The sequence below is a fragment of the Salmo trutta genome, chromosome 7 (assembly GCF_901001165.1).
Source record: "Salmo trutta chromosome 7, fSalTru1.1, whole genome shotgun sequence".
In the NCBI taxonomy this organism is placed as follows: domain Eukaryota; kingdom Metazoa; phylum Chordata; class Actinopteri; order Salmoniformes; family Salmonidae; genus Salmo; species Salmo trutta.
In genome coordinates, this window is record NC_042963.1 from 11,336,855 (window position 1) to 11,353,811 (window position 16,957).

Genomic DNA, 16,957 nt, shown 5'->3' on the forward strand with positions numbered 1-16,957 from the left:
AGCCCTTAGCCGTGGTATATTGGCCATATACCACATCCCCTCGGGCCTTATTGCTTAAATATCCAGTGGTGTGCATCAACACCAACTCTATCCCTGCTCATCTGAGTCATTCTCCTGCCACCTGATTACGTACCTCCGAGGTAACTCTTGAAATCCCTCACCATCTAACACTATATGAGTCACCTGCTGAGGGACTTGCTTAGATGCTTGAACGAAACACAATTAGTTGGCTGCTGGTGGTGTAGGCATGTTGCTCTACTTCAAAGTGTGTAAGGAGGCGTTTACTGTCTAGGGATGACGCTAGGTGTGGAGTGAGTGAGTGAGTGAGTGAGTGAGTGAGTGAGTGAGTGAGTGAGTGAGTGAGTGATGGGATATTTTGGGGATGAGGTGTGGAGGGTTGATTGTGACTGAGGAGGGTGGTTGGGGATGACACCAGGTGGGAAGTGAGGGTGTGTGTGGGGGAGGGGGGGGGGGTCAGAGGTCAGGGAGCATGAGGCAGATTATCAAATCACTAGACCACTGGACCTATTACAGGCCAAAACAGATAATGGTTACAGAAAATAAACTGAATGCTAGAACACCTCAGAGCTCTCCCTGGTGGGCTGTGCCCATTTAGGACGGAATATAATAGAATCTGCCACAGGAATGTTTACACTGTATCGTTGTTTAAACTGTACACCGACAAATTGATTCAGAAAACTGGAAACAGGAGAGTCTACCTGTCACCAGTAGTATAGATTTAAACAGTCCAAAAAAAAACACTGTGTGGTAACTGTTAACCACTGCAAAAAGAGCTACCGTGAGAATAATGCAATGTGAGAGTGATTGAATTGAGCCCTGAGACACTGACCAAGTGGATCTCATCATCAAATCAAATTGTATTGGTCACATCCACATGTTTAGGAGATGTTTTTGCGGGTGTCAACAGTGCAGTAGTATCTAAAGATTCACAACAATACTTTTGTGAATCATGTACTTTTATGGTAGGATTACTTTGGTTTCTTAAGTATTTCATATACTCTGCTGCAGAACGAACTAGCAGACTCAGAAATGGAGAAAAGTGAGCCAGTTGGAATGGTGAGCACAAAGGTGTGCCCTTGACTGCCTTCACAATGATACCTCCCATTTCACGTACATTCTGGAATCTAATAGCCGTCTGAGCCTAACTTCTCCTTTCCTGCCTGGTCGTGTTAAGCCTTTGTAAATAGGGTATGGTGCAGAATGCTGCTTTCTGAACTGCATGATGGGCTTGGGTAAGCCTGGAAGTGGCCCAGTCATTTCATTCCAGGCACACAAAGCAATCCCTAATTTCTGAGACTGTGTAACCTCGAGCAGGAAGGGAATCAGTCATGTTGTCTACAGAATCCGTTATCTGCCACACCACTTGAATGTTATCAGAATGCATCTGGTAGTGTTTCGCGTCGGTTGGTTCCCTCTTAGGACTCTCACCACCAACTTGAATCAATAAGGGCTAGGTAGCTAGCGTGAGGAAGGTCTATCAGTAATGGCCCGTCACTAATAGGGTGTTGTTGTAGTGACGTACATGTGCAGTTGTGTATTGTTCCAATACATGATTAACAAATAGATCACAGTAAAACAACCCATCTCCATGTACTTTGAAGCAATTCAGTATAGAGTAAAGATGATGAAGAGAAACGCCTGATATTCACTATAAAGTGGCTGGATGCATAAATGGATGCATAAAATGGCCTCTAATAGATTAACAATGATGAGGTCACGGGCTTCATGGGCTTCCAGTTATGTGTGGTCCCCTGGGATCCCAGTCCCAATGTCTTTGTCAATTTAATCTACTTCCAGGGCCAGGGAGGTTAACGTGACTTCAACACGCCGGCCCAGCCGGCGTCACAGCCAATGTTTCTGGGAGCATCCCAAATGACACCCTATCCCCTATACGGTACACTAGTTATGACCAAATCCCTGGTCAACAGTAGTGCACTACATAGGGAATAGGGTGTCATTTGGGGCGCACACACTGTCTCCAACACTTACAGCTGACCAGCATGTAACACAAATCTGACATGCATCCGTTTAGTAGCTGCCTCTCTGATCAATGATACAACCACTGGGTCTTGGCACAAACATACAGGTCGGACGGCGTTCAGTGAGGACAATGACTCTCTCTATTACTCTGCTGTTAAGAGGAATAGTGACCAGCAGACTTCATTCACGAACGTGAGTCAACCTCTCGATCTCCTCCAATCAACTGCAGCAAACTGGGATCATTCAGATCACCCAAAGGCTGACAGATGTGAAAGGTCATTGTAAGTGACCGATCAACTTCCCAAGATGACCTCAGAGAAAAAAAACGTTTTCAATCAACCTGCTGGGTTGATTGTTCATTGCATCAACAGTGTATCTCTGCTCACATACTGTATTCCTCAATAGTGAACATGCAGCGTCATGTGTTGACAGCCTCTCGACACATGACACTATGCAGTATGCAGTCACATGACAACACATGACACTGAATATAGGCAACAAATGTATCATCTCATCAAGCACCAGAGTCCAACTAGAGCTATAGTAGGTTTGGAAATGTACTGTATGTCTACCTTCATGAGGGCAGGAGATGAAGGCCGTGGATGAAAATAACAAGAAGGGGTAGAAGTAATGACTCTGGGCAGATTCATGAGAACCACTCTAATAACACAAACATTTCTGATGTACAATTTTATGTTTGCCCTTGCTACTATAGTAAGCACACTAATGAAACCATCAAAAAATGGACAATGACAAATTGTGAGGCTTTGTATTCACGCTATTGTATTTCCCCATGACTCAAATGCCAGGGTATTGATCTGGACTGGGGAGGCATACCAAAGCCTGGGAGATAGTGACTCATTACCTCCCTCCCCCACAGGAAGAGCAGAGGGGAAGGGCCTACTGATAAAACTGCCTCCGAGGAAGAAGAGAACCGTGGGTAAATCTCATCTGCTGGCCCGTCTGAGCAAGGTAGCCATCACCTGTGCCAGAACACTGGACCAGAGGGAGGAGGGTTGTGAGCAGGAGGAGGAGAGGATGGTATGGGGCGAGTGGACGGGCTTGGCTGTGGTCAATGTTAGCCTTGCTGTGAAATGATGAACAGCGTGGATTCTCCTCCATTCATCATGGGCCTGTCTCAATCCAGGCTACAGTGGTCTCCATAATACTTCAGTGTCGCATGCTGGACCACCCCCATGCATCAAAGCATTTTAATACAGCTCAGCTCCATGCTTCCTCTCGTTGCTCTCCTCTTTGTTCATGGCAGGGAGGCTGGCTGACCCGTGTACCTCTCCTGGTTTTATCAAAGACGAGGTGGAAACCGTGACATGAATCTTTCATGTCTGCTGCTTTCTATACATATTGTAAACATGCATTAACGAAAATTACAGGCATAGCATTTTTTTTATGATTTCAGAAGGGTAGGGTACAGACGTAGGATCTTAATTTGATCACCCTGTTGCAGGAGAACGTTTTAGTGTATTTGAGGTTTAAAAAGGCTTCTGAAGTTTTTAATTTCCACATTGAAATATCCGACTTGATTTTCCCTTACATTCAAATTATCAACCCCTACAAAAATGTCCATTAATTATAATCAAAATTAAGATCCTACACCTGTAGAACATTTCCCATAACCTCTGAAGAGAAGCGGAGGCGGAACTAATGCCGGTACAGAGTTGTAGATGATGGAGGGTGAAAGAGTGAGGAAATAGACTGCTTTATGACAACAGAAGGCAGGTAGACACAACAGGAGACATTACAAAATACTATAAAATGGTACCTGATGAAAAAGGATAATAAAAAGTACTGAAAGCACCACTCTACTTGAATAAAAATGTGTTTTTAAAGAGGCAGGTACACACAAAGAAGATTCCTCAAGGGTTCTTTGGGAAGGGCACGGTTATACTGTATGTAGAACCATAATGACTCAAAGAACCATTTGAGCCGGTTAATGGTTATTTGCGGTTCAGAAAATAGTTATTTCTTCTAATAGTGATAATTCAAATGTAGGGGCAATGGCAAAGCTCTTTTTGTGCAACCGTGAGTGAGAGTGTCATTCCAGTTGATCTGATCTGTTGTGTTACGCCATTGTATGTTAAATATGACAATGGCCAGTGATTGTGATTTTTGAAAGACTCATATATGGCGTTGTGTCAATTGAGAACTGATGTCTAAAACAGTGGTTCTTATCTCCCTCCCTCCTTGGGGACCCCCAGCCATTCCAGAGCTAGCACACTTGATTCAACTTGTCAAATAATACAATTATAAAACCTTTGACATTTTAACAATAGTATGGCTAACCAGCAAAAAGAACTCTGTATGGTTCTTTAAAAGGTTATTTGCAGAACGTTTGAGAAAGGTTCTTTATAGAACCGTTCTCCGTAAAGGTTACATACAGAACCATTAAAAAGGGTTCTATACAGAATCAAAAGGGTTGTACCACTATAAAAAACATATTTGGTGTTAATGTATAACTTTTTTTAAATGGTTCTTTATAGAACCTTAAAAAATGATTCTTTATAGCACCGTAAAGGTTACATTTAGAACCTTACGAGCATGGTTCTTTATAGAACCTTCCAAAAAGGGTTCTATACAGCACCAAAAAGGGTTCCGCTATCGCGACAAGCCAAAGAACTGGCACTATGTAGAGTCATTTGTTTTTAGTGTGTAGAAACCACCTCTCTCCTAATGAAAAACACAATAACACAAAATGGCTCATACTGACTCCAGTCCAAGAAAAAAAACATCTCTCCAATGTGATCTGGCCAGCTTCTACCTTGAGAATAAATGTTCTTTCTGTGTCAGCAATACAAATGGAATGGGGTCAGGCCTTTTTCTGATTCTCTGAGCTAGGGGCAAGTTTACTCCTTGTTCAAGAGATGGAGCGAGAGCACCCTACTGAGTCTAATACTGGATACACTCACCTATAATTGAGGCAAACCGATGCTATTGACACAAAAATATTTTAAACCACCCTTGTCCCTGGCTGGCTGGGGTTAACCATCTCCCAGCTGGTCTGGTCCCTCACCCAGAGGCAGGAACTGGGAGGGATAGCATGGTTAAAGCCAGCTGAACAGTTATAGAAATATAACCAACCATCCCTTCTCTGGGGCATTGGACTGTGCTCAAATGTGACCTCCAATGTCATGGTCACCGATCCCACTCTCACTGCATGTAAAGAGGGAACAGAAATGTAAAAACTCCCGTTTGTCTCATCCATTCATGTCCCTTGTCGCATTGCGCAGCTGAATGGTCTAAGGGCCTCTGTGTTGTGGTGATGGCACCATTGACAATGAATGGTAGTTAAAGAGCTGCCTGGATGCTAACATTCTGTTCAAACATTGCAGGTGTAACGCTGATCAGAAACTGCCAACGCCACTGTAGCACGCCCCTGCTCTCTGCTACACTCTTAGAAAAAAGGGTTCCAAAAGGGTTCTTTGGTTGTCCCCAAAGGAGAACACTTTTTAGTTCAATGGAGAACCCTTTTTAGTTCCAGGTAGAACCCGTTTGGGTTCAATATAGAACCTTTTGTGGAAAGGGTTCTACCTGGAACTCCAAAAGGTTCTACCTAGAACCAAAATGGTTCTACCTGGAAGGAAAAATGGTTCTTAAAAAAACAGTGTTTTACCTTTATTTAACTAGGCAAGTCAGTTAAAAACAAATTCTTATTTACAATGACGGACTACAGGGGATTAATTGCCTTGTTCAGGAGCAGAACGGGCATTTGATCCAGCAACCTTTTGGTTACTGGCCCCACACGCTAACCACTAGGCTACCTGCCACCCCAATAAGTTTTGTTCTTCAAAGGGTTCACCTATGGGGACAGCCAAAGAACCCTTTAAGGTTCTAGATAGCACCTTTTTTTATAGTGTACAAGACAAATACCTCAAGGTGAACATACAAAATAGTTTTGCTTGACTGTGAAATGTCAATCTCGTGTTCTGGTCTTCAAGTCTGGTTGTGATAACAAGATGATCCACTTTGACAGGTTCTCAAATTTGGCTACAGGAAGTCGTCCTTCCCCAGGGGCTACTTGATGCAATCCTCTGTTCCTTCGTTCCCAAGGTCAGTGTTGGAAATTACAATCTGTTCACACCAGTCAGTCCCCACCTGGCTGGCAGAGTGAGAGACGCAGGTCACAGGTAGGAAGGTAAGAAGCAGGACAGTATTCCCCTCCACGCACATCGAGTTGTTCTCCCTACATAATTATAGACCAGAGAGTTGTGATAAACATCAATGGTGGAGAGGAAAGGGAGACGGGCTGTCAAAGGCAAGATGTGAGACGCATCCTCAAACTTCTCAAATCAGCCGAGCTGAGACTAGGAGTCCCAGCAGTCAAAGAGACTTGACTGAGGAGGCTTGTCTTGGGTAAATCTCATCCACTAAATCAAACAGACTAAAAATAACATGTTGTCTTTCCCGAGCAACCCCCTGGCATAATGGAAGAATATTATCACATTTAAACACTTACACATGCACACACACACACACACACACACACACACACACACACACACACACACACACACACACACACACACACACACACACACACACACACACACACACACACACACACACACACAGGCTGTTCCAACAAAGTTCAATTCCCAAAGAGTGCTTGTATCCAACACACGTGACAACCCACGAATCTCAGGGATATGTTCTATTGAGTCGAGTGTATTGCTGATTTTGACTCAAAGCGAACGTCTGCGTCCGAACCTCCCCACCCAAGCAGAGTCAGCAGCATTCAAAGTATCCAGGACATGTGTGGGTCACCTTCAGAGCATGGCCACGTCCGAATTCAAGTGACAATTAGTACATGGGTCACAAAACACGTTACATCATTAAAATAGGAACAGAACAATGTAGGAAAAATAGGGCAAAGGTGCAGTACAGCCAGACAGCTGGAGCTGATCAAACATGTGGAAAAGCATTGTTGGGGAAGCTACTCTAAAAATACTCAAAAAATATAGTTTGCCAAGCTACCACTGGAAGAAGTTAAGCTACCCTAAAGCTACCCTTAATAAAAATACAGTTTATTAACTAAAGTTACTTTGAAAAAGTAGTTCACTACATCCAAACTACTTTGTGAGAAATTATCGTATAGACTGTAAATCTTAAATGTCATAGACTACAAATTGCAAGAACCGATCACTTTGGGGTCAGATGTTAGTAGAATGTATAATTTAGCCTATTAAAGACAAAAACAATGTTCCAAGTGAGAATTAGGCAGGTCTGATGCCGAAAAAGAAAGGAAATGATTGCCTACTTCACCCATATGTTCTACTCTTTTTGCTAAGAAAGAATTGTGTAGTTCCAGTAGTTAGCTACAATGCAACATGGTAAAACAGTAATTAACTACTGAAAACACTACATACTATAGATTTGAATTTAGTTAAACTACCACCAAGATACTACAAAATGTAGTTAAATTACTAGTTGAACTATTACTGAACAAAACTATAAACTCAACATGCAACAATGTCAAACATTTTACTGAGTTACAGTTCATAGAAGGAAATCAGTCAATTGAAATAAATGCATTAGGCCCTAATCTATAGATTTCACATGACTGGGCAGGGGTGCAGCCTTGGGTGTGCCTGGGAGGGCATAGGCCCATCCACTTGGAAAACAGAGCCACCCCCTGGGAGCCAGGCCCAGCCAATCAGAATTATTATTTTTCCTGCAAAAGGGCCTTATTACAGATAGAAATACACCCCTCCCCCTCCTCAGACGATCCCGCAGGTGAAGAAGCCGGATGTGGAGGTCCTTGGCTGGTGTGGTTACACGTGGTCTGCGGTTGTGAGGCCAGTTGGATGTACTGGCAAATTCTCTAAAACAATGTTTTGAGGCGGCTTATGGTTGAGAAATTAACAAATTATCTGGCAAGAGCTCTGTTAGACATTCCTGCAGTCAGCATGCCAATTGCACACTCCCTCAAAACTTGAGACATCTGTGGCATTGTGTTGTGTGACAAAACTGCTCATTTTAGAGTGGCCTTATATTGTCCCCAGCACAAGGTGCACCTGTGTAATGATCATGCTATTTAATCAGCTTCTTGATATGTCACACCTGTCAGGTGGATGGATTATCTTGGCAAAGGAAAAATGCTCACTAACAGGGATGTAAACAAATTATTCCACACAATTTGAGAGAAATAAGCTTTTTGTGCATATAGAACATTTCTGGGTTCTTTTAATTCAGCTCATGAAACATGGAACCAACACTTTACATGTTGTGTTTATATTTTTGTTCTGTACTCCTCAACCCTAAGTCTTCATGTCTTCTATCTCCCACTAAAGCAGAGTATCAGAAGTGATATGGCGCCGTGCAATGCCAACGTCTTTAATCATCACTCACAGAAAACGAATTCAATTTCAGGGACAATTAACCGCTCAGATCTAATGATGACATTTTGTGTCAAATATCTCAAAAGCTCAATGAGTTTTATTAACTGATGCTTAATTCCTTTAACGGAACACATTAGATGTAACAAAGGAACAAAACATCAAGCAATTCCATGGTGTGTGCATGGTGATGTTAGCATTTATGTTTTATTAGACGGGCAGCAGGTAGCCTACCGAAAGGTTGCTGGTTTGAATCCCTGAGCGGACTCGGTGAAAAATTGGGCAATGTGCCCGTGAGCAAGGCAATTAACCCTGATTGCTCCTGTAAGTCGCTCTGGATAAGAGCGTCTGCTAAATGACTAACATTTAAATGAGTTCTCATCTGGCAGTCTGGAACATTGAGCAGCATTCACCACTGAACACATACTGCCCTTGTCAACAATGGACCCCAATGTGTCATGCTCCAACCTCAAATGGCTTGTCCAATATGCTATATTGGAGGAAATCAATACTTCGTCTTTCACAGCGTTGCCCTCAAATGCCCAATTTCAGGGCGCTCTAAATGCATTTGCAAAACCTGTCACTGAAGGTATGAAAAGATACACTTGGTTTCCCCGTCTTCTCAGATTTCACACCAATGTCTAAGTAAATACCTGCTTGCGCTGACATGCACGGCTGGGCAGGCTGCTGCTGCACAGAGCACCGGGGATTTCACATGAAAGCTGTCAGACAGTGAGTGTCACAGTCAGACATAGGGATGTGGCTGTGCATGTGCTATTCCTGGTTTTACACTAGTGGATTCCCTACTGACACACACTACTCTGTTCTCACCTCTTACCGTTTGGTCCCCTGCTAAATACAAGCAGCTAGCATACTGTCATCACCCTCTCTCTCTGCAATCAGGAAAATAACAGCAAAGCAAAAGGCTGTTAGTCAAAAAGTCAGCTCGGTTTACATCTCCCTCTCCCTCTGGTCAGACCAGCTGTGTGATGCAGATTGGGCTTTCAGACTCGTAGCAATTATCATATCTGAAGACCCAATAATTCATGCTGTATGTGTGAGCTGAAAATAACAGCAGAGTCAAGATAGTGCACAGTGAAACAAGTTTGTGTTTGTGTTCCCCCGAACGGCAAACAACTTGACACCGCAATCAGTTGCCAAGGGAGATGGATTGTAAAAATGCAAGCGGAAGACGTATTTCAATAAGTCCAATGTACAAGCCAAAGTAAATGTTGTGTCTTCATGGCTCGATGAACATAAAAGGAAATGAAATGACAGTTTAACATAGTCAGACAGCTCTGATCTCAGATTAGCTCTGCTTTATGTGTAGTGCATTTTTGTCTTCCTGAGATCTGTGGTGAAACTGATATAAGCAAACGTGACCTTTCAACATACCGAATCACAATTTCCATTTCAAAGGGTCGTGACACGTCAACATGTATATGTATGCTAACGGTAATAACATATATATGAGTTTGGGGGATTTCTGCATACCGTTTTTAGAAGACACCTTAAATGTTTATTGTTGCGTTACAAATCATAATCTTGTACTCTCATTGCAGTCTCTAAAACCTGGACACCGTAGAGAAGTTGGAATAGCTTCAGACAACATGACCTACAGTACCAAGTTGTTGTCCATATTGAGTTAATCTCTCTCCAGCCCCAAACAAGCAGTATGTAATAGGCTACAGTCTGATCAATGATTGTTCTGCTCAGGCTCACTGAGCACCAGCCTGGTGATAATGAAAAGAGTGCAGCTCTGACTGGGTCTAGTTCTTACATGGCGTCAGTAAGGAGTCAGGTCAGTGATTGGTACAGAGGGGTGAAGAGGCTTATCGATCACCCTCCAGCCCATTAATAAGACGACCAATATGACGCTGTAGCTTTTGTTAAGTACTGGTACTACTAAACAGATTTGTACTTACAAATGCATTTGATACAATGTAATGAAAAGGGGCCAAACTCCAAAATGTATTTTCTGAGTTGGGACTTGACTCCAACCCAAACTCCCTTCCTGTTAATTCTGCTTTCTCTATTGACAGTATGATGATGCCACAGACTCACATGACATTGCATACCCATCGTGTCAGTAAGATAACCCTGTGGTAACCTGGACATACAGGTTATCTTCCTGGACTGCCTAGCTAAATGACTGTGTACTAGTTAACATGGAGGGTGACAGGTATAGGTCTGAGGACAGAGGTCAAAGGTTAGGGTGGGTGTCAGAGTGCAGAGTACGTACGTGCCGTTGATGACCCCGTCGGGGTTGAGCATGGGGATAATCTTAAAGATGTAGGCCTCCCTCAGTGTCTCAGCCACCGGGTCACTGCTACACAGAAACTCCAGGGTTCCCTTCATCACCCAGCTGGCGTTACTCTCCCCAGGGTGGACCCGTGCTGTCAGCACTACACATGGACGGTTACCTGGGGGAGGGATGGGGGGGTGGAGAGAGATGGGGAGACAGGGTTACACAGTGAATGCTAGTCCACCAATGTCCACATTGAAGAGGATTAGTAACACTCTTTACAGTAAATAAGTAAATTCTCAAGCCACCACTTCTTCCACATTGTGTTGGAACAAGGCTCTCTACAAACCATAAATCCACATCTTAACGCACATGTATTGTTAAGGTTTACTCAAAATGATCGCCTGTCCTATTCAGGTCCCTTGTTTTGAAAAAGATAATCACATTTCTGAAGCGTGTGATATATTCCCTATGCGCTTCTATAGGGCAGAATCTATACAGCAGGTCCTGTGAAAATGTAGATGTTGAAAAAGGGAGGAGATGGATATGCTTTCAGAGGCACATACAATTTTAATTTAGCCTGGCAATTGCGGCCAGGGCTGCCACTCCACAAAAGACAGCCACGGAAGAGACAAATTCCTCTGACTCCTGCATTGATCACACAGTAATGAGTTTCTGCAAGGCCTGTAAAGTGTACACCCTCTTTATGCTTCATTTCGTTTCTATGTTTAATTGAATCCATGTGAGCATGAGCAATCAGGTTTGAGCAATAAGGAATTTGTTTTTGTAAAACAAAATGAGATAAAGCAGCATTCTCATACTTTTGCCTTAATTTAACCAGCCATAATTTGGCTGTAGGCTGTCCAGTTCAGACAACAATGATACGCTGTGAGTGAATAGCCGAATGCATAACAATGCAGAGTGAAATGATATGATATAAAAAAATAAAAAAACACTTTCGAGGGGAGAAAATGTCATTGCAAAGCATCCGATTTATTTCAGGCTTTTGCAAACTGAAGTAGATTGAACGTACAAAGGTGACTGAGTGGGAATGCAGTCATCTTGTGGAAGAGTCCAGAAGATATAATTAGAGTGATAAATATCACATCAGCCAATAGCATGGGGCTCCATTCCCTGCAAGGGCAGCCAGTTTGAGCCTGGAAAAAATGTATAAATTAAATTTCAACTCAAGAAGAAGAAAAAGATTCCACAACTCCCTTGTGCTGTCTCTTTCATATACACACACTTTTGTGTGATGTAGTGTGTGTGTGTAACCAATCCGTGTTGAGTGTTTGAGTGTTTCCTATTCCTCACCAAGTCAAACCTACGCTACTGAACTGTGATATCTTCTGATGGTACAACAGCATAAATTAATCAAACAAGCAGCAACAGTAGGATGAACTCTTAACTGGAGAACCACACAAACGACAGTAGGCTCTTACACATTCCTCTCCAGAACTACCATAACCGTAACCTTGATCCCCTTTCATTTCATCCTCTCTATTCAGGGCCTAATAATACTTGGCACAGTATGGAGAAAAACATTTATGAAATGTATGCATTCACTACTGTAAGTCGCTCTGGATAAGAGCATCTGCTAAATGACTAAAATGTACGTGTAAATGTAAGTATAAAGCTTGGAGGGATGTAGGCATGTTCTGAAAGGCATCAAGCGATCGTCAACAGTTCTCCTTGCCAATCGGACGCAAGCCAGGCCAAAGCTACCTACACTCGCAGCAGTAGGTAGAGAGAGGCACACAGCCAGGCCAAAGCTACCTACACTCGCAGCAGTAGGAAGAGAGAGGCACACAGGCCAGGCCAAAGCTACCTACACTCGCAGCAGTAGGTAGAGAGAGGCACATAGCCAGGCCAAAGCTACCTACACTCTCAGCAGTAGGAAGAGAGAGGCACACAGGCCAGGCCAAAGCTACCTACACTCGCAGCAGTAGGTAGAGAGAGGCACATAGCCAGGCCAAAGCTACCTACACTCGCAGCAGTAGGAAGAGAGAGGCACACAGGCCAGGCCAAAGCTACCTACACTCGCAGCAGTAGGTAGAGAGAGGCACATAGCCAGGCCAAAGCTACCTACACTCTCAGCAGTAGGTAGAGAGGCACACAGCCAGGTCAAAGCTACCTACACTCTCAGCAGTAGGTAGAGAGAGGCACACAGCCAGGCTGTGTGTGTTGTGACTCTTCTCATTGATATGGACCTGTGTTGGGCACACAGGCATCATCAGCCAAGCTGTCATACAGAGAATCGGTTGGAAATGTGTGTGTTTTTGTCTCTCTATCCACTACTGGCTATCTGAGCAAACACCCTCAAATGACTGTTTTCTTCTTTTTCAAATGTGTGTGTATGTGCATGTGTGATTGTGTGTTTTCCTATGGGTGTGTTCCTCTACAGAATGTTTCCTCAATGGCGTCTATACTCAACTGGCGGACAGTGGACTAGATCCGGACCCAGAACGGACCGGAGGTCCCGAATGTTTTTTTGTTTTTTACTTGGTCAGGCTTCGACCCCTGGTATCATATAAACACACATAAGACATGGAAGAATGCATAGAATTGCAAGAAATTAGCTTTAAAACAGCAAAGAAAATCTCTGCCCCATGCAAAATGTGTAGAATTGCTGGAAATTAGCTTTAAAACAGCAACATTTTCTCTCCGCTAACAAGAGGGGTGTGAACAGTTTGAGGTCGCATGGGTTGCGAGGTGGGGTTTATTACTACGATAAATTACATTATCCATCCGGACCTTTGCCACCTAGGAAATTTGTGTGACCGGACCTAGTACCGGACCTGCTATGTGGTGTACATTTTGACAGTGACTGTCCTTTAAGAGTAAATCCACATATGGCAGTAGGACTCTAAAGCCTGGACCACTATAGAGTATGCATTTTATTATTATTTTATTTTATTATGCATTTGATTATGTTTTGCCCCATAAGCTATCGTCCTGTAGTGTAGGCAACAGAAACACACCAAAAAAAACCGTTTAAAATACAATAGCCACATTCGCCGTAAAAGCCCCTCGATTCAGTTAACATTAGCTTATCATTCACCACGACCACTTATCCTTCCATTATAATGCACTTGACCGACAAACTGCACAATTATCATACTTCTCTAGGGTGATGAATTGCTATGAATTGACTGTACATTAGACTGAACATGCCTGAAATAAGTGGCTTGTTTATGGAAAAGTGAAGGTAACCAGTTGACATTAAATGTCTGGTTGCCAACTCATTCCCAGGTCCTTTCCTTTTCTCTATGTACTGAGTAGTGGTGGTTGTTGGTGCATCGAGCTCTCTGCTACTCACCCACTTGGACAGGTGCATCCGTCATCTCCCATGAGGCGTAAGTGGTGTTAGAGGCTCCATCGAGGGCTTTCTCACTGAGCACCTTGATGATTAAGTGACACACTTTAGTCCCTTTGGGTGACTCTCCAACCACTCTACCAGATAATAAATCTGGCCCTGAAGCGCTTGCTTTTAAAACAAAACACAGCATCAAAAAATGCCATATGTGTCCTGGCGTGAACTTCTTGTTACTGAGATGAAGACCAGCTGTACTCAGATGCTTTTGATACACTGTGTAAAGCTTGTCTGGGTAAAGAGTCTGGGTTTTTCCATTAGTTCAATGGTCCCCTGTGTTGTGATTCAAAGCTCTGTCATTCCCTATTCTCATAAGGATCTTTTAATATCAAACCACTCCATCCATGATGCCCCATCACTTGGGTCCACAATAACAGATCAAACAAATCCTAATACGAAAAACTGCAGCTTAAAAGAGTTAAACGTCTGGTCCTTTTCCTGGATCAGGTGGTTTCCTATGCAGGAAAAAAACCCTGGTTATTAATAACATTTACATTTGAGTAATTTAGCAGATGCTCCTATCCAGAGAGACTTACAGTGGTGTGTGCATGCATACCCAGACCTACGTTGACATGATCGTCACAGTTTCAGCCTCAGCAAAATAAAATAATCTCCAGATAGCTGTCGGATGCAGAAATTGTACTCTCAAAACATCCAGCTGGTATGTTGTGCACCACCTGAGGTGAGGAGGAGGCAACACGCTGTGAGTGAAAGTTGCTGAAACTTTAAATTGAAGCAATCCCTGATCAAATGGCAGTTAGTGAGACAAACACGATATTGGCAGAGAGAGGCTGCCTGCCTCGCGTACACATGTACGCAGAAGTACAAAGGGGGCCTTGAGCAATCAAAACCAATCTCTGTTATCCTTTCCTGTATATGCAAATCAGGTTTAATTAGTACAAATCAGGGTTGTCCATTTATAATCATAAGATGAATTTGCCCCCGCAAAGCTTATGAAAATGCAGCTTTAATTTTCCGTTTTATTAATTAAAAATGTTCCAGTGCAATTGCACTCAGGCTCATTTCAGAGGTTGTTAATTATCAAACATAATCTCAATTAGCATGACAGTGTGGCTAAAAGCTATCTAAAGGGAGGTAATTTTTTTCATTTTTGTCTCTCCGTGCGAAAGTGAAATGTGCCTGGTTGTTGGGACTGGGAGGCTTGTGTACCAATATCATTAGTCAGACTCGTTTCACTCCAATAGCTTCCAGGAGTCATAGCTTCCAGGAGTCAGACCTCGACAAACTGTTAGTGTTTATTTATCAGGGTTAAACGAGAGCCAGATCAGTTCAGATTGTTCTTCATACCAACGTGTTCGATCACCAGTTTGAGTTCAATACAGAATGAAAGACACAATTCATGTCTGAATCAAGCTACAGGACAAGAAAAGGGAGAATAAATTGACCTATTCAAAGAGCTATTATAACATCGCCCAAAGCTCAGATCTGAGCCCATTTCAGCCATTCTAGAAAACAGCATTCTGATTGAGTTCATCAGTCATTGAGTTCGTATGGTATCACTCCATTGTGTACACCTTGAGAATGACGTTAGGACTGAAAATCACCAAAAGCATAATACATTCAAAGAATGCATTTACTGAAACACAGCACCAAAGTTAGTTCCTCAACTGCTGACTGTGGTGACAGTGTGTTCTGAGGGTGATGGGGGAGCCAAGTGGATCATTCATGTGATATCAAAGTAATTATCTTCACCTAATGTACCTCGACCAGGCTATCTGACCAATGGGGTGTGATAAATGTGAGCGTCATGACGGACTTGTCAAATATCAGGAGACATACTGAGCATCAGAGAGCAGATGGTGAAAATATCAGTGTATAGAGAATGTATTGCAAACAGAGGGGACATGTTCTATTCATTCCAAGCTCAACAACAATACTGTATTTATTTACCAGTACATGCCTTAATTTGTTTCATGATTGTGCATATTTCAAACCCGATTTGATTAGATTAAAATTAAGTTTAAATCAGATACATAATGAGGCGGTAGTAACCATGTTGACAAAGACAAACTATTCTCACTCCTACAGTATCTTTCCCCATATCTATATCTTTCTAGATATAGAATGAATAGAATGGGCGTCCCCATCCAAGTCAATTATGGCATAATGGGTGGACCGGTGGCCATTGCGAGTGTACCCATAAGCGCAAAGCAGGAAGTAAAAACAGGAAGTGTACCCATCAATCTGACATTACACAAAATACATTCCATTGCATGAGTCACATCACTTAGCGTCATTTGAATGAACATTTTACATTGCCATGGAAATGATTGCATCACAATACCAGGCCGCCATTGTGAGTGTACCCATTCATTTACCAGTCAAATTGCCAGGGTCAGACGTTCCAAACCCCTTCTATTCATTCTATTTCTATGATCTTTCCACCCACACGAACACAAGAACATCTTTTTTCTATGGAAACAACATCCTCTGTGTTTAAAGCTATTTCAGATTGGCAAACAAACAAGAAACCAATTCAACTCTAAGCTTAATGCTATTTCTCACATTATTAGCCCAGAACATTTTTACAAGCATCTCACTACACCTGCAATAGTATCTGCTAAATATGTGTATGCGACCAATAAAATTTGATTTGATTAGTTTATACTCATCAAGCTACTCTTATCGCCGGACTCTCCATACACAACCACACCCACACACACACTTCACATGTCACAGAATGAAATGACCCTTTCTCACTGACAGTCATCAATCTGTTTTTTTTATTTTTTATTTCACCTATATTTAACCACGTAGACTAGTTGAGAACAGTTCTCATTTGCAACTGCGACCTGGCCAAGATAAAGCGTAGCAATTCGACACATACAACAACACAGTTACACATGGAATAAACAAAGCATACAGTCAATAATACAGTAGAACAAAAGAAAACAAAAAGTCTATATACAGTAAGTGCAAATGAGGTAAGTGAAGGCAATAAGTAGGCCATGGTGGCGAAGTAATTAC

At 42.6% G+C, this 16,957-nt stretch overlaps 1 protein-coding gene across 1 annotated transcript in view; it reads right to left on the reverse strand.

Moving 5' to 3' along the window:
- Positions 1-16,957, reverse strand: part of agbl1 (AGBL carboxypeptidase 1) — a 152,216-nt gene that overhangs the window by 69,184 nt on the left and 66,075 nt on the right. The window contains exon 19 of the mRNA XM_029757967.1: positions 10,594-10,774. Coding sequence (XP_029613827.1) covers positions 10,594-10,774 — 181 coding nt within the window. The remainder of the gene's footprint in view (positions 1-10,593; positions 10,775-16,957) is intronic.